This window comes from Peromyscus californicus, unplaced genomic scaffold (genome assembly GCF_007827085.1).
Source record: "Peromyscus californicus insignis strain IS unplaced genomic scaffold, ASM782708v3 Scaffold_3__1_contigs__length_106647218, whole genome shotgun sequence".
NCBI lineage: Eukaryota > Metazoa > Chordata > Mammalia > Rodentia > Cricetidae > Peromyscus > Peromyscus californicus.
In genome coordinates this window covers 77,188,989-77,214,134 of record NW_026294551.1, presented here as the reverse complement: position 1 = coordinate 77,214,134, position 25,146 = coordinate 77,188,989, and the positions used below count along the sequence as shown (strand labels likewise).

General features: G+C 41.8%; 1 protein-coding gene across 2 annotated transcripts in view; it reads left to right on the top strand.

Moving 5' to 3' along the window:
- Nucleotides 1-25,146, top strand: part of Clint1 (clathrin interactor 1) — a 61,887-nt gene that overhangs the window by 30,929 nt on the left and 5,812 nt on the right. For both annotated transcript variants that reach the window (XM_052758370.1, XM_052758369.1), the window contains exons 2-9: nucleotides 3,312-3,416; nucleotides 3,937-4,033; nucleotides 6,074-6,182; nucleotides 7,014-7,178; nucleotides 10,504-10,681; nucleotides 14,915-15,161; nucleotides 16,109-16,178; nucleotides 23,364-23,438. In XM_052758370.1, coding sequence (XP_052614330.1) covers nucleotides 3,312-3,416; nucleotides 3,937-4,033; nucleotides 6,074-6,182; nucleotides 7,014-7,178; nucleotides 10,504-10,681; nucleotides 14,915-15,161; nucleotides 16,109-16,178; nucleotides 23,364-23,438 — 1,046 coding nt within the window. The remainder of the gene's footprint in view (nucleotides 1-3,311; nucleotides 3,417-3,936; nucleotides 4,034-6,073; nucleotides 6,183-7,013; nucleotides 7,179-10,503; nucleotides 10,682-14,914; nucleotides 15,162-16,108; nucleotides 16,179-23,363; nucleotides 23,439-25,146) is intronic.

The window sequence follows — 25,146 nt, the reverse complement described above, 5'->3', positions numbered from 1 at the left end:
AGTCCGTGAGGCTGTATCATCTGAGCTAGTTGTCTTGAAACGGTTCTGGATGTTGGATCATCTGGGCCATGGTGTCATCGGAGACCTTTCAGGTGGTCTTGGCTGGTCAAACCTGATGTGTCTTAATCTTGAGCAAATCCATAGCCTCTGGCTTTCTGTGGAAACAAAAGAGACTCTTTTCCAAAGCAACATATCCTTACATCCAAATTTTGAAGTCAAAGTATCTTTAAAATATACATACTGGTTTAACTCAGCTTCCTTTACAATCAAATATCTCTCTGTAGTTAAGAATCCCAAAGACAACACAATCCAGACTCTCTGTGTAATAGTCATCTCTACGTGGCTTATTTTTTATATTAATTTTACTGTCTCTTTAAAGACTATTTTTTTTTAAAACCATATATTTGTTTCTATACTGTATATATCACCTTTTTTTGTCTCTTTTAAGCCTACGTATATTTTACACACATTTTAAACTATTACATCTGAATCTGTCTTATTGTGAATCTATTGCTTTAAGCTGCAGCAGCTGTGGCTGCTGGCTCCGCCCACCTCAGCTTCCCAACATGGCGGCAGTATGCTTACCGCCAGCTCTGGGAGCCATCGTGGGTCTATGCTTTTATCCAAGCAGCATGTAGCCCAGAAACCTCTTTTTTTTTTGTTTTGTACTAGCAAAGGCTAAATCCACAATGCAGCTTAATGTGCCACTTGCAGAGGCTTCATTCCCGCCATATGGAGGCAGGTCGAGCCGCGCACACTAGGAACCCACCAGTAGCTCAAACCGGCAGCTGCCGCTCATTTGAGAGAGACAATTAGGAAGCTGTTTTTAGCTCCGTTTTAGAATCTTTTTTTTCAGGTTTTAGGTGGAAACTCTTGCCACCACGTTGGACGCCAGACACTACTATTTATTCATAAATTGTTATCAACAGAATCATCACTGGAGTTAGGAAAATCCGTTAATAGTCTTCAACGGCAGCAGGAGTTGTGGGCTCTCAAGGAGAGTAGTGTTCTAGATAACTTCTGGCCACACTATCACAGGAGTTGGTGCTCTCGGAACAAGTGTCCCAGGACTTAAGAGAACACCCGAGGATTTCAGTTTTCCTGGTAGAGCAGTGCTCTGGGTGTCCATCTAGAAGCCAGCACAGTGTTCAGTGACTTGACCAGTCGTATGTGTGTATGACTAAGTTCTGACATGGATCTGTTTAATGGTGTCTTACCTAAGCTAAAGTACTTGAAGGAGTGAATGGTTTAAAAGGTCTGAGTAGCAACTTCAATCCTTCCTTATTTAGGAAACAACTCTTTGTTTTGTTTTGTTTTGTTTTTCGAGACAAGATTTCTCTATGTAGCCCTGGCTGTCCTGGAACTTAGTCTATAGACCAGGCTGGCCTCAAACTCAGAGATCTGCCTGCCTTTGCCTCCTGAGTGCCAGGATTAAAGACATGTGCCACCACTGCTAGACTTAGAAAACAACTTTTTGATGATTTTTGTAAAAAGCCACATAGCGGGCAGAGGAGAGATGCTTCCCCTTCCCCTTTGCCCCTCCCTGCCTGTGGCAGATGTGAGAGTCGGCCCTTGGGTCATCCGAGTGGAAGAGCTGGGCCTGCACCTCACCTGGGCACCACAGTAGAGCAGACACCATTGATGGGAGTGGGGGGGGGGGCACAGGTGAGCGGGAGAACCAGCCCCGCCCCTTGCTGCTTGCTACATAGGGTGAGCTAGCCAACCAGGTGCCGGAGCATTGAGGATGAGGGAGAGCTGGCGGCCTGACCAACCCAGCAACTACCCAGACCTAGAACCAGGGCTATGAGTTGATCCATCCCACCATCTACCCCATCATTGATCTGCTGGAGCACATAAGGGGCCAGCCCTGCAGGATCTCCATGACACAGGACAACAACAGGATATCCAAGAGGAGCCCCTGGGAGGGCCCAGTATCTATGGTGTAGCAAAAACCAGAGGCCTCAACCAGACCAGTGACTCATTGCAAAGAACACTTGCAAGTAATGATACTTACCAAAGGGTATACTGTGTGACTTACTCTATCACACACCAGCTTTCATGATGAGATTTTTTCTTTTTTTTTTTTTCTTCTCTTTTAAATTTTATTTTGTTTTATCCTGTGGGGAGATGGTAAGGGTAGAGGGTGGATGGGAAGGGATGGGGAGATGAGTGGGATTGAGAGGCATGATGTGAAGTCTACAAAGAATCAATAAAAAAGTTAAATTGGGAGGGGGGAAGCCACATAGCAAAAGAGAGGAGGATATATGAGTAGTAGTTGTCTAAATCTGATTGTATTCATTAGTTCTAAGTTTTTATTTTGAGCGGAAGATTTGAATTGCCATGTTCATCTACAGACACCAAATGAGCACTAGATGGTGTCACATTTTTATGGCTTTTGTTCCTTCAGATCCCATACACATGATGCAGTGTTCTCAAAAAATGGACTATTTTGCTGCCTCGTGTCTTACTCTTTGAAAGCATTATTGCTATAAGATGGTTATTCTGTTCCATAGTTAGACCTAGCGTTTCCTGAGCGCTTCCCATATGTCCCACACCAAGCTCAGCACTCTTTGCTGTGCTGTCCTTTGAGGTATATAACCTCTTCCTGAAGTACAGTTGAGCAGACTGAGATGAAGACAAAACAGTTCACCAAAGAGCACAAAATGGGATTGAAGTCCGGTCACTGACTCCCATATTCTTGTCAACAAACTGGAAGTCTGAAGGAAAAGCTAAATACAGTTTCCCAAGAAAATATTATGTAGCCAGTAAAGGTGTGGGCTTTACAGTAACTGTCTAGTAACTTAGAGTTTGTTGGATAGAGAAAAACGGGTTTATAAGAAAATGTTGGTAATAGTTTTAAACAGTTGTAGAATCTTATCTTCATATCATTTCTTTTTTAAATGTCACATAGATCAGAGTCCCCTATAATCTAGTGTAAGAGAGTAGAATTCCTGTAACCACGAAACTGAACTCTCGTAAAGCATGACTGGGGAGAAAACTGACGTCTAGGTTCCATGATAGACTCTAGCATGTTCAGTTGTCTTTGAGATTTGATCCGAGGCTGACGGAATCTCTCTTCTGTATTCTTGAAAGCTAAAATCTTCTTAGGATAGCGTAATCCTGTAATGTGGTGTCCTTGGGGTGGCCTGTGCACAGAGCTACCCTCCACCCCACCCCATAGAGGCAGCTCATTAGGACATAACCCTAGTATCGTGATTAAGTTTTCATGTATTGTGCAGTTTTGATGCTAATCTTTGTGTATCTATATGTATGTGTGTGTGCGCACACACGTGCATTTTTTTTCTCTACAGCACCAATGTGGTTATGAATTATTCAGAGATTGAGTCTAAAGTTCGAGAAGCAACGAATGATGATCCTTGGGGACCTTCTGGGCAGCTCATGGGAGAGATTGCCAAGTAAGTGGTAATTTGACTCAACAGTGCAGAAAGAATCCAAGTGTCTTTACACAGAAAATGAAGTTTGCTCTCAGTTTTAGACTGTTTAACTACAACCATACATTCTGCATAATCCATTTTGATCATAGTGTGGAGAGTTCTATGTAGATTCCATTCCCATTAACAATTAGCTTTTAAAAATGTGTCAGTCAAGTTTAGAGGCTCACTATAGTTTTCATGCAAATTTTGAAGAATATATATAAAATATTTGAAGTAAAAGTTATAAAAGTTTTTCTTGGTGATAATGTGGGGCACTGAGGCCATGAATGAAAAGCTTGCAGAATGGCACAGTAATTCCTGGCCTTACAGATGTGCTGCACAAAATAAGAGGAGGCGTATTTTAGGAAGAATGTCATTAAAATTGGATTAGGCTTGTTTTTTAAGCTAGTTGGGAAGTCTGGAGGACCTAGAGCAAGCCTGCCATCTACTGTCAAAGTTAACCTACTACAAATGCTTAAGGAAATAAATGCCTTTCTTTCAGGGCTACCTTTATGTACGAACAGTTCCCGGAACTTATGAACATGCTTTGGTCCCGAATGCTAAAAGACAACAAAAAGAATTGGAGAAGAGTTTATAAGGTACGGTGGGAGCCACGGAGTGAGTGTTGACAGCGTCAAAGTGGCTGTTGTCCACGTCCTCTAAGTCCTAGACTTTCCCGAGACACACGAGAGGTGGCTGTGGCTGCTTTCTGTATTCCGTCATAAGCAGCTCCTCATACTACAGAGGTTTTGCATGCTTGTGTTCTTTTAAATATTGAAGATTTTTATTATTTCTTCAGTTTTTTCCTACTCAGTTATTTGGATGCTTCTGAGTATTGACTCTCTAGTCATCTGCATGTTTACTCCATGAGCATTTGAGATGTAGACCAGTCTCACGTCTGTCACTGCCGTGTAAAATTGTAATTGTAGTATCATGACAGTCAGGACAACACAGTGTACTGGCTGGGACTGTGAAGTAGTAGACTTCCTGACATTCTCCTCTGTGAACGTACTTGTTGTCAGATTCCTTTCATTTCATTTTGATTCTGTATTTCTAAAACAAGGCCATGGTCTTTCTCTTTCACCATGTTTTCCTGCTCCTCAAAATTTATTTCCAAAGCGTGCTGTGTGTCAAATAGGATTTATGCTAACATGCTGAATGCCAAAGCAGTACTCACCTTGGCGACGAGATATTTCGACTCTCGGGATTAAAAACCTGTTTTAGCCGGAGGTTTGTGTTGTTGTTGAGTGTGTATGAGTGGTGTGCATGAGTGCACTTGAATGTGTGTGGAGGCCAGAGCTTTGCCTCCTGTGTCTTCCTCAGGCCTTCCACATTATCTTCTGAGCAGGGGCTCACTGAACTCAGAGCTTTCTGAATCAGCTAGTGGAGCCAGCTTGCCATGGGACCCCTGTCTCCTGAGCACTAGGATTGCAGGTGGCAGCCAGGACTGCCCAGCTTTTTATGTGGGTGATGGGGATCTGAGCTTCTGTTCCCGGGTTTGCATGGTGAATACTTGATCCACCCTTACCAATTCTGTGAATTTTGGGGTGGGACGGGGAACAACAAGGTTTCTCTCTGTGTAGCCCTGGTTGGCCTTGAACTCATAGAGATCTGTCTGCCTCTGCCTCCCAAGTACTTGAATTAAAGGCATGTGCCGTTATATCCAACAAATTCTGTTTTTTATGATGTTTGGTTCCTAAAATATTCTCTGGTGTTTCTATAAATTGTATAAATTTTTCTAAAATGAGGGCTTTTAAATATTGTTGTACTACTTTTTCAAAAAAATTAGGAAATCTGAGTATGGTGGCACAGGGTTATAACCTCAGCACTTTGGAGGCTGAGGCAGGAGCATTACTGTGAGCTAGAGGCTATCTGGGCTGCGGTAAGACCCTGTCTCAAAAGCAACCCCCAAAACTCAGCTCCTAGTAAAATGCAAGTCTGTGTTTTCTTGGTTTCGCCACCCTGCAGAGACCCTCAGACATGAGTCACTGGGAAATGAAGTTCCAGTGGGAAAGCGATGAGGAGTTCCTACTGTGTTCACAAAACTGCAAGTGTCACCGCTGCCTAATGCAGCACCCGGCCAGCACAGCACGGCATAACAAGCCATGCCCCTTAGCACCCTTGAAGTTGACGTGTTAGCCAAGTTTTCTGAAACGCTCAGTTTTTTTGTTGTCTCTTTTTTTTTTTTTGAAAACTCATTAGCATCAGAATGAGATTTTTATCTGAGGACAATGGTGCAGGGTCCTGTAGTGACAGAATGCTCTGCTCAAATTCCTAGTATTTCAGCTCTGTAATGCCTACAGTCAAAGCTAGGCCATCCCCCAAATCCTGTGGTTCATTTGAATCACACTCTTAGTGTTGAGTGTCAGAATTACTGGGTTGGTTTGTTCTTTTAAATCTTGATTTAAAGTGGTCACGATAGTTTGGAATTATATATTGTACTAGATATCAGAGGAACTTCAGGTTGAAGTTCAAACTGTGTATTTTGGTCTGGCAGAAAGAGAAGGACATACTCCTCACCACTACCATGAAGTTTTTCCATCTAGTAAGGTTGGAGTTTTGTGTTTGTGTTTAGCTGTGTACCAAAGCTCTTCCAGAGCTTTTTCCATTAAGTCATTTGGTGCTTTATGTTTCCACAGTCGTTGCTGCTCCTAGCTTACCTCATAAGAAATGGATCGGAGCGAGTTGTTACAAGCGCCAGAGAGCACATTTATGATTTGCGATCCCTGGAAAATTACCACTTTGTAGGTGAGCAATAGAAAACCCTCATAAGCAAATTAAAACAGTAGTTGGGGTTGTCAGTCACCTGATCCAGCTTGGAAGCGTCTCTGCTCTAATTAGCATGTGACTCTTGCTGGTTGTGTGACGAGTGCAGAATCCAAGGCATGGGGCCCTAGAGTATTAATTAGTGAAGACAGGAGCTTGCAGAAAGGACTGGCTAATAACAACAGAACCAACACAACATGAGTGTTGGGTTTATATTAAAATATGCACTGGAGACTGGTCCCCTGTGGTGTCCAGAAAGGAATAGCTTTAATCATGTGGGAAGGGAAGGTTAGAGCTCCAAAACACACACATCTGTTTGAAGCTGGCCCCTCCCTCCAGATAGTATTTCCTGGGCCTCGACAGCGAGGCCAGAGTGCGTTCTGAATGTGAACACGGCAGAGGACGGCTAGCGTTTCATTTTGTAGCTTGCCTTAGTTATAATGACTGTAAAACGTCAGGGTTTAGCCACACTAAGTCCTAGCTAGTGTTCCCAAACTTGGGGAAATCAAGATACTTGGGGTGCTTTTAGGCCTTCAGAATGTTAAAAATGAGTGGTTCCTTTTTTATTTGTTAAATACAGAAAGTGTTAAAATACAATAGAAAACACTTTTCAGCTCTATGCATTCTGTATGTCACCATTTGTAAACCTTTCAGTAGATCATGGATTGATCTTGTCTAGTTCTGTTGTCTAGGGTCATCAAGTCAAATTGGAAGTTATATTTGTAGCTGTTTTTATTTCTATTCTTTTCTGCAACAGTTTGGTGCACACTAAGAGAGGTCTTATAGTTTGCTTTCTCCTTTCCTGTCCTCAAGATGAGCATGGCAAGGATCAAGGTATAAACATTCGACAGAAAGTAAAGGAACTGGTTGAATTCGCACAGGATGATGACAGGCTTCGAGAAGAGCGAAAGAAAGCAAAGAAGAACAAAGACAAGTATGTTGGGGTCTCCTCTGACAGCGTTGGCGGATTCAGATACAGTGAGTATCAGGGCCGGCCATGGCCACCTGGGCCTCCGCTTACTTAGCCTTGGGTGTATTTTAAGAGGCATTGAAATACCAAAAAAAGAAAAGAAAAAAAAAATGCTTTTTTTTTTCCAGGAATACACAGAATTCTAAAATATATGTAATATTTTGACTCCTGTTTGCCCGGATCTTCGGAATCCTTTTGTTTTTTATTGTGGATCCAAAAATATAGGGTTTGTCTGATGCTGGCTAGTTAGATAAGTGCAAACATTTTGAGTTAACCAGAGAACAAAGAGGCGCACACCCTCCTCTTAGGATTGGCATTCTTAGAGAAGGAAGCTCCTCTGTTTCCAGTTTAATCATGAGGTTGATCTTTCTAGTTCAAACCAGTTTAGCTGTAGATCCAAACATGTATGTTTCTTTAAGTCCATGAAGCCTCAGTATCCTGCCCTTAATTATGCAATGTATAGCGCAGGAAAATATGGCTGACCATATTGTCAGCTCTTCTTGTGTTCCTTTCTTTGTTGTTCATAACACAGTGAAGAGCAATTGGAAGCCAGGTGTAGGAGTGCACACCTGCAATCTTAGCACTTGGGAGGCAAAAGCAGGATAGTAAGTTTGAGACTAGTCCTGGCCACACAGCAAGACCCAGTTTCTCTGTCCATCCACCTCTCCCTCCCAGAAGGCAACTTGAACGTTTGTTTCTAATGTTTATTCTTAATGTGAAAATAGTGCATTGGGTGCTTGAAGTACATGTAAGTTCTTTTGGATAGCATGTCTCTTGGACCTGTCCTGTCTTCTGAGAGCTGTGGCAGTGCCTGGCCAGTGTGTGCATGTGCAGGCCCGTGCTGTAAGTAGCCTTAGCATTCGCTTGGTGAGGCTCTCCAGCTCCTGCACCTGTGTCTGACTTTGCTTACATTTGGATTCTGTTGAGGTTGTGAATATGGGTAAAAAGACATTTCTTATTGTCAGGCATGGTGGTGTACACTAGACGTAGGCAGATCTCTGTGAGTTTGAAGCCAGCCTGGTTGACATATGGAGTTCCAAGCCAGCCAGGGATATATAGTGAACCTTGTCTCTAAAATAAAATAAAATAAAATCTATCATTTTGTGATTTCCTGTAAAATATCTTCACTCTTCTGTTTTTTTGCTTACCTGCTCTCAAAGAAAAAAATACTGCATTTAGTTAGTATTAAGAGTTGTTTCTAACAGCAGGAAAACAGCCTTTCTTATCTCATACATCACATAAAAGCCAGGCCGTGAATCGATCGAATGTATGTCTCTTCAGTAAACACTTAGGTTTTGGAGTGGCTTCTCTAAGAGTGTGAAAGGCTTTGGATTTGTCCAAGTAGTCCTTTTGTTCCTTGGCTTTTTCTGCATCACTTAATTGCCACTTGTAATTTACTTCCTCCTTCCCTGTGCTTGATTCCCTTTGGTTACCAGCGCAGTGTGGAACTGTAGCTGATAACTCAAAGTTGAGTGACTTTGCAGACAGAGTCACAGTGGGCTGGTTCAGCTTGTGTTACAGTGGAGTGAATAGCCTGCGTTTTCTTTAATAGTCTTTGTTTTTATTAATGGTTTTTGAATTTCTCAATAGCTTTAGCTGTTTTGTGTGGTTTTTACTTCTGACATTAGGTGGTGACCTTCATCCATTCTTTCATTTATTCATTCTGCAGCATTTGGGTTTGAACACTGGGCTTCCTGTGACCTGGACCTTCTCAGAACTGTGTTCCCAGCTCCTACAACACATACTAAAATCCTTACACGCTTACTGTAAAATTTAACCTTGAGCTTCTAGCAGGCAGTTCAGCAGAATAGGTTTAAGAACTTTCCTAAAGGGCATCTATGCCATCACACCCTGGGAACAGGGTCCGAGTCGAAGTTCCCTTTTGCTGTCCTTGGTTGTTTGGTTTCTCGTTGCCCTTTCCTGTCACTTCGCAACCTGCCTCCATTTGTATCATTTCTGTTTTTTCAAACCTCACGTGGTATCTCTATATCCCAGTTTCACTTTCTAAGTTAAATTTGGAGATGGAAATGGGTGGTTTCTGTTGGTGTCCCAATTCCCATCGAGCTCCAGACAAGCCCCGGTGCAGATGGTGGTATTTGTGTTTGCGTCGCTGTGATCTTTTATTTGCTCCAGATTCATGCAGAGGTTCCCCAGGTGTGTTCCTCACCACTCTGACGGGTCCTCACGGCTCAGAGCTGCTGGACAGACAGACACACTTGTAGTTCTAAAGTGCGCAGGTTTGGAAGGTTAGCATTCTTTTTATGGAAATTACGGATTTCTTTCCCAGGCCTTAAAATCCATTCAGTTGCCGGGCGGTGGTGGCGCACGCCTTTAATCCCAGCACTCGGGAAGCAGAGGCATGCGAATCTCTGTGAGTTCGAGGCCAGCCTGGGCTACCAAGTGAGTCCCAGGAAAGGCGCAAAGCTACACAGAGAAACCCTGTCTCGAAAAAAAAAAAAAATCCAATCAGTTAACAGTGTTTCTAGTTTGGTACCAAAGAATGGGATCCTCTTAGCTAATTGAGTCACAGAAGTCAGACTCGAGTTCCTTTAGGGAAATAGTGTTTTTAGAGTAGGTTGGTTGGTTGCTCAGTCAGTTAAGATTTCCTTTCTTCCGTCTGTCCATCCTTCCTCTTTCATCTGTTTTTGAGAAGGTGTTGTATTTCACTGATGGCCTTGAACTCTTGGTCTCAAGTGATCACTCAGTTCAGTCTGGAGTAGTCTAGAGTACAGCCTCTTGCCTCCGTGTCTTTGCACGTTCCTTCTCTCTCTCCTTCAGGTCCCCCCACCCCCCACCTTGCCTTCCTTTGTTGTTGGTTTGTTGGAAGCAAGTCCTGTTGTGCTGTAGCCTGGGCTGTCCTAGAACTTGCGCTCTCCTTGCCCATCTCCTGAATGTGGAGATTACAAGCCTGTGCCACGACACCTAGCTTCCCTTTCTATTTGTGTAAGACACTGTTGTTGGCTCATGGTTTTCTAAAAATGACACACCATTGAGACGAGAATGAAATATGATTCATTAAATGACTTCTGAAAACAAGAAGTCTCGTGCTTGTGTTGTGTGTATTTGGTGTTTCCACTCCCGCTCTACAACAGGTTCAGGGGCTTCCTGACTGCTGCCACCCAGGAAGGCTGTGAAGTCCCCAAAAGGGAAAGCTTTGGAATCTGCGGTCCTGACAATGATTGGCATGTGCTGCACCATGCCATGCTTGTGTGGCACTGTGGGAGATTTCTGTTTTCTCTTAAAAATAATGTTTTATGAGAAAGTCTTCAGAAGGAAGGACTGTGGAGCTTTCCAAACTTAATATCCTTAGTTGTTTCTTTATTATTCACACAGATGAAAGATACGATCCTGAACCCAAGTCCAAATGGGATGAAGAGTGGGATAAAAACAAGAGCGCTTTTCCATTCAGTGATAAGTTAGGTGAGCTGAGCGATAAGATCGGAAGCACAATCGACGACACCATCAGCAAGTTTCGGAGGAAAGACCGGGAGGACTCTCCAGAACGCTGCAGGTATGCTGCCTTCACTGCCTGCCGCTCAGGCTCCCTGGAGGGGGGGGGCATTTATGCAGCTGTTGGCTTTGCTTTGGTCTTTTGCGTTGCTTCTTCTTTTTCTTCTTTTTTTTTCTTTTCTTTTTTTTTTAAAGGATTTTTTATTTAAGACTTATTTATTTATTTATTTATTTATTTATTTATTTATTATGTATACAGCATGTATGACTGCAGGTCAGAAGAGGGCGCCAGATCTCATTATAGATCGTTGTGAGCCACTATGTGGTTGCTGGGAATTGAACTCAGGACCTCTGGAAGAGCAGTCAGTGCTCTTAACCTGTGAGCCACCTCTCCAGCCCCTGCTTTGGTCTTATTTTGAGGTATTCCTGCTATGTGAAGTTTAGCTTTTTTTTTTTTCTCAAGACAGGGTTGCTCTGTGTAACACCTCTGGCTGTCCTGGAACTTGCTCTGTAGACCAGGCTGTCCTGGAACTCACAGAGATCTGCCTGCCTCTCTAGTGCTGGAATTACAAGCATGTACCACCACCCAGCTTAGAGGAGTCTTAAGGACACATGAAACTTGGTCATAAAGTACAGAAAGCTGCTACATATTCCCTCTCCTTTGCCCAAGTTTCAAGATAATGTGTTAATTTGATACATTTGTTAATTGAAAACCAGTATTGATGTGCAATTTGGTGAATGTGCTGTATTCTCCAGTAATGTCAACTCCCTGGAAATGCCCTGTACAAAAAAATAGAGAACCATTCATGAAGTTGCTAGTCACCTCCACATAAAAACCGTGTTTCTTGACACTAGGTCAGGACGGTGGTGTTGATGTTAACACTTCTTCCACACTGTCCACATCTGTCTGCTTCTGTAGTGATCTTCTCCTGTTTCTGCATTTTTCCTCAGGTATCTTAGTCTTGCCCTGACATTTTTTATCCCTAATAATATTCTTATTTATCATTTTATATTTGTGCACAATATGGTTTCATGGTCTAAAACTGTTGGACCCCAAAGTTTAGGGTCTCAAGTGGGCGCCCCAAGAACCCAGACTCCAGTCCAGTTGATGCAACAGCACGAGGATTTATTAAGCTTCTATATAGAAGGGCTCCTTTGCTCCCAAGAGCAAGAGTCACATCTTACTGCAGCCCCATAAGGGCTTTTAAAGGGAAAAACCCACAAAACCCACAAGATTACAATTCCCATACAATTTCATGGCCTGATCACAGGGTGATCACAGAGTGGGTACAGTCACATCCGCATGCACATTCTTCCTGAAACCTCAAGGGTATCAGGGCGGGAGTGGAGTTTACACAAAGGTCACAGTGGTCCTTCCTGGAACACCTGTAACTATCCCAGTTACAGTTGAGCACATCTCTTAACAAAAATCTTTTTACATTGTTACAGGGGTGATTGAGTAGTGACTGAGTCAGGTTGCCCTTGGAACTAGTTTTCTTTTTAGTTCCTTATTTCCTGGGGCTTGCGGGTGTAAGCCTGAAGGGTTAGGGTCTTTCAAAACAATGTCAGGGAAATGACATCTGCACACTAAGTTTTAGAGCAAGTTAAGGGCTGAAATTTAACTACCTGAGACATTGCATTACCATCCCATGCCCACATGACCAGAATCCTGTGTAGTTGGCACCTAGAGTTGTAGTACAGGCCTGCATTTACAAACATTATTTTCTGATGTGGGTGATTATATTGAACTTAGATCAGACAGTAGAAGTGAAACAGAGGCCCGTCCAGACTGTGTAGACCTGTGTAAAATGAGGTTTTTGTTTGGTGTTTGCTTTTTTTTCCTACCCATAAATTCATAGTAGTTTGGTTTAGGGTGTCATAGAAATGAAGTTCAGATAAAACCATAATCTGATTTTGAAGTAGCTTTTAAAATAGCAGCTTCTAATGTGTTTTCAGTGTCCTTCCAGAGTCATTAAATCTCTAGAATGCCCTTTTCAAGACTTGTAGGAACATGGTCTTGAAGGGACAGAGTTTATGTCAGTAATAGATGCATTCTGCTTTTTCCTAAAGACCTGCATGTTTTAATTCTAAACACTGAACTTTGAGAAACAGTGAGTACTCTCCTATCTTCACTTACTAATTTTATACACAGGCTCTTATGGCCTGTGTATAAAGTTTTTTATCTGACTTGAAAAACATAGCAGCTGTATATCTTGTTGCTGTTTCTGAAGTGGAAGCAAGGTAGGGTCTTTGTTATATAGTGATGTGTAATCTCATACTGTTTCTTCCTCCTGACCTCCCGTCCTCTGGGGAAGGGAGTGGGGAGTGGGGGGGTTGCTTCTCTTCCTTGGTCTCTGCTCTTTTTTGCCTCCCATGTTTGCCTGGGTGGTTCTGGCCTGGGTGGTGCTATTGGTTACATTCCCACTGAGGCGGGGTGGACCAAGAGTTCCTACACCTTTCATCCAGGGTATTCGGGTTTAAAGGTCTAAAATACCAGGTACATTGCATTTTAAGAGTACTGGTGAGAAAACAGTATATTTTAGACAGAGTTGTGTGTGACCAGAATCATGTCTGTTAATTCATTAGTAGAGTCAGGAATTCTTGGATGTTCGAAATGTATTATCTTGCATTGAAATAAAATTAGATGTCAAACATCAGTTTTACTTACAAGGTTATTGATATAACCTTGAGGTCATTTGATTGTTTGCTTTATTTGTATTTAATAGAACTTGTATGTTCTTTAAGGTCCTTCTGTTTAAAATATATATTTAAACTCTTTTGCTCTGCATAGGAAGCCATTCTTTTTTTTTTTTTTTTTTTTTTTTTTTTTACTATGAATGTGTGTGATGTGAGTCCACACATGCCATGGAACATAGAGGGGTCAGAGGACCACTTGTGGAGTTGGTTCTCTCTTTCCATCTTTCTTCAGAGCTTTATCCCCAGGCCTCTTGCCAGCCCATGTGCTCTTTGATCCTTGACTTGTGTTTAAGTTGTGGTTGCTTTAGATTACAGTTACATTTCATCAGTAATAGTCGTAGTTCAAGGGAGAAATCCAAGTGTTTTGCTCCAGGATATTTACAAATTAAACTGCCTACTCTACAATTAAGCAATATAGGTAATGAAACTTATTTTGGGTTCTCATGGTGCTCTCTTCCTCCCTCCTGCTTGCACCCAGACAAAAACTCAATGGCTTGATATTAGAGTCGACTCTTCATTCCCAACAGATGAAAATCCTGGTTTCCTGCTTTCTAGGGTTTGCTTTTGTGAGGGTTTTGATTGGTTGACTTGCAGTGTTAACATGAGTAAAATAATTGTTTCAGAAATATTTTAACTATAACTAAGTTCCTACAAAGCACAGTTGACAGGTAATGTGATATTAACAGAGTAACAAAATGAAGAACAGTTACAAAAAAGATTGTTTCATATTTGTATTCTTTTTCAGGGGACAGTTGGCAGGGCATACTGCTTTAAGCTGACCTTTGAAGTTTTATTGTTTACTTCCATCCCAGGCAGTCTCTAGTAGCTCAGGCTGGCTTCAAACTCCTTGTATAGCCAAGGCTAACCTTAAGCTCCTGACTTTTCTCCCAAGTGTTAGGTTCCAGGGTGCACCCCACACCTCACCTTAGTCACTCTTCATTATGTTCCTTAAATTAGTGCATGAGAATCGCTAACAAACTGAGCTCTTAAAATAGAGCTGTAAAAGCTTGGTATGGCATCACAGCCTTTAACCCCAACTTGGGAGGTGGAAGCAGAAAGATCAGGAGTTCATCCTCATCTTTGGCTATATGGTGAGATAGAGACCATCTAAGACTGCATGACCCTCTGTCTTTTAAGAAAGTTGGTAATAATCTTTAAAAAAAGAAAAAATGAAATTGTAGACATTTGCACAGTATATTTTGAGACTGTGAATGTTGTGTTACCTGAGATACTAGGGTCCAGCAGCTGGTTCTGACATGCTGCTATTTTATCTACTAGTTAAGTTTTAAATCTGTAACAAACACTAAGGTAGTTTAGACATTCTTTTGCTCAGGCACATTTTTGAAAATTCCCCCTCCCCCTTTGTAGGGGTGTTTTAGACTTAACAAGGAAACTGTGCACGGTCTTCCTTCCCCTCCCTAGTACATACGCATCATTTTTCGGCAGCCTAAATAACACTGTGTTGATCATGTCAAACAGTCAAAGTGTGGAATTTTGGAATTAGTGCATTTGAAATTCTTTCACTCAAATCACTAAGGACGCCTTCTTACAGTATTCCCAAGTCTTATTATGCTGTTTCATTTTTAATATCTTTTAGCGACAGCGATGAAGAAAAGAAAGCAAGAAGAGGCAGATCCCCCAAGGGTGAATTCAAAGACGAAGAGGAAACGGTGACGACGAAGCACATCCATATCACACAGGCCACGGAGACCACCACAACCCGGCACAAGCGCACAGCAAACCCTTCCAAAACCATTGATCTCGGAGCAGCAGCACATTACACAGGGGACAAAGCCAGCCCGGATCAGAACGCTTCAACCCACACGCCTCAGTCTTCAGCGAAGGTGCGGCAACACGGGTCTACATAGCATGTGTGCCTTATTTTCGTAAACTGCTTTCAGAATTCCTGCCTTAGTAAGCTGGGGCCTTTTCATCAGTCGTATCAGTTATAGATCGTCAGGCATGCCCTATTCAGTCATTAATAACAAGAGATCTCTTTGGGATAAGAAACTTCTTCCAGTGCTGAATGACTTTTTCTATGAGGTAGAAATGACACTCATTCACAGAGGGAGGTTGTCAATCCCAGTGTAGCCCATCTGCACCCATCTCATACCTCCAGCATCACCAGTCTCAACCACATTCACTAGGGAAAGCATGGGTATATTTGGAGAAATGATAAAAGAGCCGGCTGGTGCTGTAACGTGGTGGGTGTGAAGTGCAGTGGTTTCCAGATTGAAATGCAATATGAAGAAAGGAGAGTTAAAATTCAGATATTAGAACTTGGTTTGGTCATACATGCCTGTAATTCCAGCACTTGAGAAGCTAAGGCAATGGGATTGCGTTCAATACCAACCTGGACTACATAGCAAGACCATGTATTGTGGAGGCTAGAGAGATGGTGTACTGCTTTTGCTGGCCCACATCAGGCAGCTCATAACCACTTTACAGTATTCCAGCTCCAGGAGGAGATCTAATCCTCCCTTCTGTACTCTGTGTCACCTGCACTCATGTGTCCATTGACATACACACATACATACTTCCTTAATAAAATTGTCTAAGACTGGGGGAGGGGGCAGCCTATCTAGGGGAAAAGAGACTTGTGTTAGGACCTCACAATGCTTATTATATAGAGAGTAATTGATGCTTGCTCTTCCTCTTTAAGAATTCAAGGCCTGTTACTTCTTTTAGAAATCTAAGTTTAGCCTTGTTTAGATGATTACAGAATTTCTGTCCAAACTGGGGGTTGGTGCTAGAGTCCTTTGTAAGCTAGCTGACTGTTCCACTGTTTCAGCCGTCAGTGCCGAGTAGCAAGTCATCCGGGGACCTCGTGGACCTGTTTGATGGAAACAGCCAATCAGCAGGTAAGCTGCACATTGGCTTCTTCTTTCCAGCAACTGTGTGGTTTCTGCTATTTTCTTTTTAATGTTATATGAAAGATGGAATAAAATAAAAATTCTAGCCGGTGTGGTAGTGCACACCTTTAATCCCAGCACTTAGGAAGCAGAGGCAAGTGGATCTCAGAGTTCAAGGGCAACCTGATTCACATAGTGGGTACCAGGACAGCCAGGGTTATGTAGCGAGATCCTGTCTCTAAACAATTAACCAAGTCTGGTTATGCAGACCTGTAGTTGCTGGTACTCAGGAGGCTATGGCAGCAAAGGTTACAAATTTAAGGCCAGCTTGGGCAACCTAAAGAGACTTTGTCTCAAAATAAAATTTAGAAAGGGGTCTGGGACTATAGCTCATTGGTAGAGCAGTTGCCAAGCATTTGTGTGATTCTGGACTGTCTCTCCAGTCCTGCAAAAGATACTTCAGGATTTGCTAATAGGACATTAAGGAGCACTCAGTGCTGTTTGGAGGGAATCCCATAGCTGCCTGACGGGGAAGAGGATCATTTGGTAGCCTCTCCCATTGTCTTCAGTGCCTACAGCCTTTGTGAGTCTTTCTGTGGGGTTATTACTATTGCTGTTTTCATCTAACATGCATACACACATTTCTCAAAGCTTTCTTTGAAAAGTCTCTCACTCGGCTTTCTACTTTTTTCTGACCTTTGTGCCTTGAGCGAAAATACCTTGTCTGTGGTAATCAGCAAAGGTAGTAGATGGAAATGTCCTCAGAGCATCCTAACATGTCTTAGCTTGCAGGGCTTCCACTCCGTACTGCTGCCTCCTTCAGAGTTTAATATACTTAGGAAATTTTCCACCAAGATTTTGGAGACTTTGTAGTTTGCATTTTTAAGCTCTTAAGAACAATTTGCAGATGTGAAAATTACATTAAAATTGACATTTTAAAATTTCTTTTCATAAAAAGATGTGTTACTCTTCACATTTTCGTGGCTTTCCCTAAACCTTCATTGTGGTTGTCAAAGCAGATGTGCCTTGTGTTCATTACCTTCTTGTTCATCTGTCAGTAAGCATTTGCTGACCCAGACACTGGTTGGGTGCTTAAAATGAAATTCTTAGGCTCTTGGAAAAGTCAAATGGTGGAAGTAATCATTAGTCAAAGGGCAGTAATTGACTGTAATTACCTAGTTATAAACATGCTGGGTGCTTTGGAGGAAAGGGGACATTATATGAATATGTATATAACTCCCCATCAAGCATATTGTAAGAGAGTTTGTCCAGGGTGGAATGCACATGCCTATAATTACAATTCTTGGCAGGCAGAGGTTGGGGGGTGGGGGGGCTCACCTGGCCTGACGAGTTTCAGAGCAACCTGGGCAGCATACACAGAGCTGTCAGGAGAGAGAGAGGGGAAAACATCACAATGAACAGCAGACCAGTCCTTTCTCATGGATGAGATGGAGGATATCTTCATTATGATCTCCAACCTGTGCTGTATTTTGAGTAACTCCTAATAAATTGATTTCAAGTAAATTGATATCGTAGAATTACACTTGATGATTATAGTCTTAATAAACTACTGTACTCCAAGTAAAAACAACTTAAAATTAGCTTTTTAAGGATACCTTTTCTAAGGCTGTTTAAAGTTCATTACATTAACATGTAGATCAGGACTAATGTGCAGAGTGCAGCTGTTTTCTAAATCGTGTGTGATAATTCTCAAAAGCAAAATTGTTTTTAAACTTGCTTGTTTGCTTTAAGCGTAAGTCCACAGTACAAATTACTTTTCACTGATAGATTAGTACGTGTGATTAATACAGAACCACCAGTTATTGTCTCTTCTTTATTGCCTGCTGTCATAAAATTACTGGCCTGGGAATAAGCTTGCAAGACATCTCGTTTGACCCAGTTCTGAGAGTCTTCAGTTTCTTACCAGTCTCTTCTCTAACGGTCCTGAAATTGCTGTAACTTGGTGAGACTGCAGTGCTCTCAGTGGTAAACTGCTGCCTTGGTTGTTTAACAACTGATATGCTGTCTCTGTATATTTAAGATTTGAACTATAGGTTGAACTGGTAGTTAGCATACAGCCATCGAATGTAGATATAGTGTCACCGAGTTTCAATTAGTTTGGACTGCCTGGCATGAAGTATCTACCGAAAGGCCCCTTTGCACGTTTGTAGAGCAGTCAAAGAAGAACTAACTAGGAAGTCAGCTGTGTGGATGGGATGTTCTCCTCCGTGATCCAAGATTACTTTGAGCAGAAAGAAACCTTCAAGTGGTTTTTTCTCTGCTGTAAATGGTAGACTAATTGTATCCGAATAGCAGTTAATAAACTGAGGCAGGGTTTAAATGAGATCTGGAAGGTTTCTTGCCCTTAAAATGTATCTTAATATTATCTCAAAAGCAGCTGAACATGGTTTGACATCAGAATTACTTTTTAATAATTCCGTTTGAGTAGTATATTTAACTATAGATCTTAAGTGAAGTTTTGCCACAGAAGGAAATGAGGTTTAAATCTTGGCACTTGAACAGGAGAGTGTGTAAGGATGTGCCAGATGTCCTGTACTTATCATAGGACTGCTATGCCAGTAACATACCACAGACGTGAGGTAAGCAGGTCAACATCTGTACCACTCATCAGATGAGTGTCTGCACTAGCCACAGTCACGGTCTCTGTCCTTCCCTTCCCCTGCCTCCTTCCACGCGCGCATGTGTGTGTGTGTGTGTGTGTGTGTGTGTGTGTGTGTGTGTGTGTGTGTGTGTGTATGTGTGTGTCTTTACATCTTCGATGCTAGCATTTTAAAAGAGTGTCTGCTAAAATCACTGTAGACTATCTGACCAAATTTAAAACTGCACATGCAAAACCTAGGCTGTCAGCTTGTTCTTGAGATTGTTTCACTAAGTGTCCTCTTGTGATCTTCCATTACAGTCTCCTAGGGTGATGTTTCTGTGCCTCCTGCACAACAACTCATTTCTAAGGGAGCATTTTCCTAAGTCTATGCTAGAAAATTGGTATTAAAATTAGAAACTAAGCCAACTAAAAACAGAATGCTAAAACCATTCCATTTCTCTTTTAGTATACCCTGTGGGCTTTGTATCTCTGTGATTAAGGAATTTAGGTCTTAACTTATTGTTCCATAAGATGTATTTCTCTTGATAGTGGAGAGAAACATGTCACCAGAACAACTAAAAAACTGTGTTAATAGGACTTAATATAATCTAAATTCCTTTTCTCAAGTAAAGAACAAAACAAAATGTGTCAAGTCCAAATTTTCCACTACCATTTGACCCTAATTGCATTTTCTGTGAATTGGAAGCTCTGTGGGGCAGCCTCAGCACATCAGCTTCATTGAGTGGATATTGTCTTTAAGCTGGGTTTACTAAAAGTTATTGTTAGTGAGTTTTTCACTGATGGTGATGATGATGATTATGCTCGCTTTTTAAATGTGGAAAACAACTGATTTGCACCCAATTAAATATAGAAAGGTAGCTATAAAAATTTTTGGTGAGTATTCTTTGTTTTCAAGATGAGGCTTTGCCGGGCAGCCCAGAGTGGCTGCACACCTGGTCCCTCTACACTGGCCTCCCGGTGCTCGGGTGATAGGTGCACGCTGCCTCCCCCAGTGTTCTTTGTGCGTATTCAGTCAGATGGGTGGAATTCAGTCAGCTCGTCTCCTGACCTTTTTGAGCAGCACTGGCTGTGCTCACACCATTGTCTGTAAGGTATTTAACCTGATGATCTGTTTTCTGTATTTCAGGGTTCTTAGCCTGAGGTTCTCTAAATCCTTCTGTGTTCCCAACAGAGTCCGTTTACACCTTGCAGAATCTTCATTTTGAGTAGCACATTGTGTTTTACAGGCCACTTGTGACTTTGCCTATTGATGGTCTAGGCTTCTTTTTTTTTTCTCTCTAGTGGAGATATTCATTCTTACTGATTATTTAAAAGTTTTTCATTAGTTACTTTATATGTATTAAAGCTCTGCAGTTTGTAATGCATTTGGATTCAACTCTTTATTTAATCTTTCATTTGTAGTTTAAGCACTGTCTGACCATGTTTTTCTTGTTCCCAGTATTGCTCTGGAAAATTCATGTTCCCAGCTGGTGATTGTAAATAACCTCCTTGCAGCCCTGGGAAGGCAGAAGGATATGATTCATTTATGATGATAGCTCTCATGTGGGAATCTTCAGGAATGACATTTTGAGAAGCAGCAGGCCTTCCTCATGTAGGACTCTTAGAGAGAGTCTTCCCTGTATTTCCTTAGAGGTGATGCGGAAGTGCTAGAACATAGGCACTTGTGCTGTGAGAGCCTCACCATGCTCCTCCCTGCTAGGAGAAACCTGCCCCTAAAGAAACAGGGTTTTAATTTCTGAAACACTTCTTAAAGGTGGTTTTGTGGTGTATCACAAAAGGTCAGGCCCATGCCAGGGAGCTTATGTGCCCATTCTCACTGCTCCTTCCTCAAGTCTTGTAGAAACCAAGGCACACCTGAGTGAGTGGAGCATGTAGGAGTTGCTGTGTATAGTTTTCATGTAGGTGGGAGAAGAGGAAGAACCAATACACCTGAAATACCACATTCAGGAAAAGTTTCTTAAAATCTGTGCTCTTCACTGCTTTTATCTGCAGCATGAATTTTTCTTTGTAACCGTAGACTAGTTCAGATTTGATGGTCTCTACTTGCTTAGCTTAAAAATTACTCACTAGTGTTTATTCATTGCTTACATGAAGCAAATTAAAATAATCTGTTTTGAAATCCCTTACTGTTAATAGAAATTATTCTGCTAGCAGTACACTTTGATCAAAATGTTTAACATGAAGGAACATAGAAAACAAACATGAATATTAAACATCAACTCTTTGCAACATTCATTTCCTTGCTAACTTTTATTAATATGTGCTTGTCTGTAAGCATGCACATTTAGCTCGCTGCTCTTTATGCTCATAGCATTTTATCTTGTCCCATATACCTATAAGGAAAGAAAAACAAAAAACCAAATCACTTTGATACTGTCTTTTGGATGAATGTTAAAATAGTCACGTGAGCTGTTGTGTTGGTAGGAGTGGAGAGCCTGTGGTGGGCACTAGCTGGCTGCTGTGAGGATGTATCTGTGAGTGTGTGTGATGGTGCAGTGTGGGGAAGGAAGGTGGAATTAGTTATGCCTGCTACAGTAAATGTACGTTCAAAAGAAAGAGCAGCACACTTGTATCAGAAACTGACTCTTCCCTTTATTGCGCTGGCCATCTTAGAAGGGGTGGGGGTTATACTTTAATTAACCCAGCTGAGTGTAGCAGATGGGCTAGAATGTCTCGCAGCGATAAAGCAATTCAGAAATGGCACCAGATGTTGGAAGCTGTCCCTGGTGGTGTTTGAGTGCTGCCCAGATGTTGCAGTCCCACCTGGCTAGCTTCTAGGCACTGCAGGCTACGCAGCTGTGATGTGACCTGTGTCGTGTTCACACAACACTAAAGGCACTGTCATTGAGATGCCGCTCTAGACTTTGAAGGTTCTGGCTCTTAGGAGGTGAAATCTAAGGACGAAAATAAAGCCAGCAGCTTAAAGTTTTAGATCTTAAATCTCTTACCTTTGTAGTGTACAAATTGCGAAGGAGACTGACTCAGTGGCTGTGATTTTGCCATTTTAAAAACAGTTTAGCAGTAGTAACAAGGGCTGACAGGTTGGCTCAGATTACACAGATGTGATGACCTGAATTTGTCCCTGCATCCTGACCTATAACCTCTGCATGTGTGCCAGAGCATATGTGCATGAGACATACACACACACACACATACACACACACACACACACACACACACACACACACACGCAATAATAATAATAATAACAACAACAATGAATAAGTAGTAGCAAAAAGCTCATTTTTCCCCATGTGGTTTTTTAAAAAAAAAATTAATCTTTCGTGGAGTGAGCAAGAGGGAGAAGACGACTTCCCAGTGAACATTATCACACTGAGTTTTCTGCCATTGTGTGTCTAAATAGATTTCAAGTTTTTTCTCAAGATTTTGTTTTAAAACATAGAAATATAAGCCAGGCAGTGGTGGCACATGCCTTTAATCCCAGCACTCAGGAGGCAAAGGCAGGTGGATTTCTGTGAGTTCAAGGCCAGCCTGGTCTACAGAGCCAGTTCCAGGACAGCTAGGGCTACACACAGAGAAACCCTGACTTGAAAAACAAACAAAACGCCGGGCGGTGGTGGCGCACGCCTTTAATCCCAGCACTCGGGAGGCAGAGCCAGGTGGATCTCTGTGAGTTCGAGGCCAGCCTGGGCTACCAAGTGAGTTCCAGGAAAGGCACAAAGCTACACAGAGAAACCCTGTCTCGAAAAACCAAAAAAAAAAAAAAGAAAAGAAAAACTAACAAAACAAAAACTAACAGCAACATTGAAATATGGGGGCAGGAGAAATGACTCAGTGGTTAAGAACATACACTGTTCTTACAGAGGACCCAAGTTCAGTTCCCAGCACCCACAGCAACTTCAGTTTCAAGGAGATCTGATGCCCTCATCTGACCTCCTTGGGCACCTGCATACATGTGGCAGACACTCACATAGACACACACACACATAAATAAAAGTACACATTATTTTAACTTTGAAATGTACAGACTTCCCTCATGAGTGTGTCTAGTTCTTTGTTTCATGGTTTGCTCTGTACCATTTATGAAAGAGGATATACAGTTAATTGTTTTTCTGGTTTTAACTCTGACATGGAATTTTCACTTTTTGGTGGTGGTTAAATGCATAAAAATACATCTGATAGTAAAGATACAAAATCCCATGTGAAGATCTACAGATTCAGAATGGCTCTTCTAACTGTATAAAAGTTCATTGAGATACATGGACATTAGGTCCGGTTAATTTCAGTGTGTGTGTGTGTGTGTGTGTGTGTGTGTGTGTGTGTGTGTGTGAGAGAGAGAGAGAGAGAGAGAGAGAGAGAGAGAGAGAGAGAGAGAGAGAGAGAGAGAGAGAGAGAGAGAAAGTTTTAACAAATGGGGGAAGAAATATCAAAGTCTGAGAGTCCAAGAACCGTGCCTGGGAGAACCACAGGTGAGCAGGCCAGCTTGAATGATGGTCATGGGCCTCTCCCCTGGCATATTTTTGTGTATTGCTTGAAAAGGATTCTCGAAATTGCTTATAATTGTTCCACAGCTCGAGCATTTAAACATTGTTCCTATTTTTGCCTTCTAGGAGGATCAACTGATTTATTCGGGGGATTTGCTGACTTTGGCTCAGCTGCTGCATCAGGCAATTTCCCTTCCCAAGGTATGAGATGATTTGATTGTCCATAACCAAAGGCTGTTAAAAACTATCAGAAAAGTTCACACACACAGCTACTAGTCAGCATTTTTAATCCTGGTGGTATTTATAATTCATAATTCCCAATCAATTTGTCCACAAGATAAATTGGGTCAGTGTCTTAGGTATGCAAGATGAGTTAACTTAGTTGTATACTATTCAAGCTCAGCCAACAAAAACTACCCACATTCATAACACACTCTTGTTTAATTTTACAGGGATGAGTGTAAGTACACGGGGTCTCACTTTAGAGTAAAAATACAGTAATTAGTGTTTCCCTTAGCGGACCTGATTTTCCAGGAATGAAAATGGACAGTTTTCTCAAGCTAAGGATAAACACCCCCTATCATGGTTCCTTATATAGATATTATGTTTGTAGAGATAGGTAGAGTGTAGACTGAGGTCCTTAGGTCTTTTTCCTGCAGGTTGTGGAGGAATTGTGATTTTTTTTTTCATAGAATCTAGGTGGCCCACAGTGTGAGCGAGCACTTAAAAAATAGCTTTAAGAATCAAAAGCATGAGGGGCAGGGGAGAAATGATATGTAACTGAGTTAGTGTTACTCTTCAGTTCTTATAGACTCTGTTGCTGCTATAATAAACTGGATTAAATTTTATATTGAGTAATATCTATGTAAGTTCATAGAGTATTTAGGAAGGAAAGCGCACAACTTTGAGTGTAGTTTGCATTATTTTGACAACCTCCTTCTATAAATTCCAAGTGTTTCCCCCAAAACTAGAGTTGTTGTGTAATTAACTGCTTCCTTCTGGAAGTGTGGCAGCACCTTTCCAAGGCTGATACCTTACTGTGGGCACATCCAAGTGGAAGAGAAACAAGGTAAACATGGCCTAGTTGTACAGGCTCCCTGGGTAATCCTTGACTTTTTATGTATATGAAGTTGTCTAGTATGCAAATAACTTGAATATGTTAGTTCAGCCTTCTCATACATCTCTATCCATATATGTGTGATTAATACAGTCTGATCACCACCGCACAGGGGCTGAACCCAGAACAGTGATTAATCATTTCTGAACAGTGTCTGCACCACTTGAATCTTGTCCTTGCATGATTAATCATCTCAGTGCTGAGTTTTCAGATAGGCAACATGCTTTGCCCATTTCCACTCATATTCTGCTTAATGGATCCTGCAAATAGAAAATGAGAGTAAAGTTTATGTTCATTCAGCACCTTTACTTAAATGGTTTTAAAACATCTAATAATCAAGAGCTAATTGGAAAAATGGTTAATACAGTGTCTTGTAAAGATTAACAGCAAGTTATAGTAAAACCCTAAGTAAAGAATAGTGGCCTGCTCTTACCTGAAACTGTCAGCAAGCTTGGGGTTTCTCACCTGAGGATGCTGCATGTTAATACAGTATTAGAGGAGTGCAGTCTTCAAGACATCATGTGACTGGTCTCCTGTACTTAGCATTGTGAGACAGTGCTGCTGGGGTGGTCACCTTTTAGGCTAGACATGTACCCCAAACTGTAAAGACCGTGGAGCTGTGCTCTTACAGTTCTAGATGATGGTCTCTACATGGCTGTCTCTTCACTTTCTGCTTTCTCAACTGCCCCCGACTCCTGTTCATGCACTTGTCCCTTCCTAAAGGACAGGTGTATTTACTTGGAGTCGTGTGTAGCCTAGTCAAAGGAATGTTGAAATATGACTTGCCTGTAT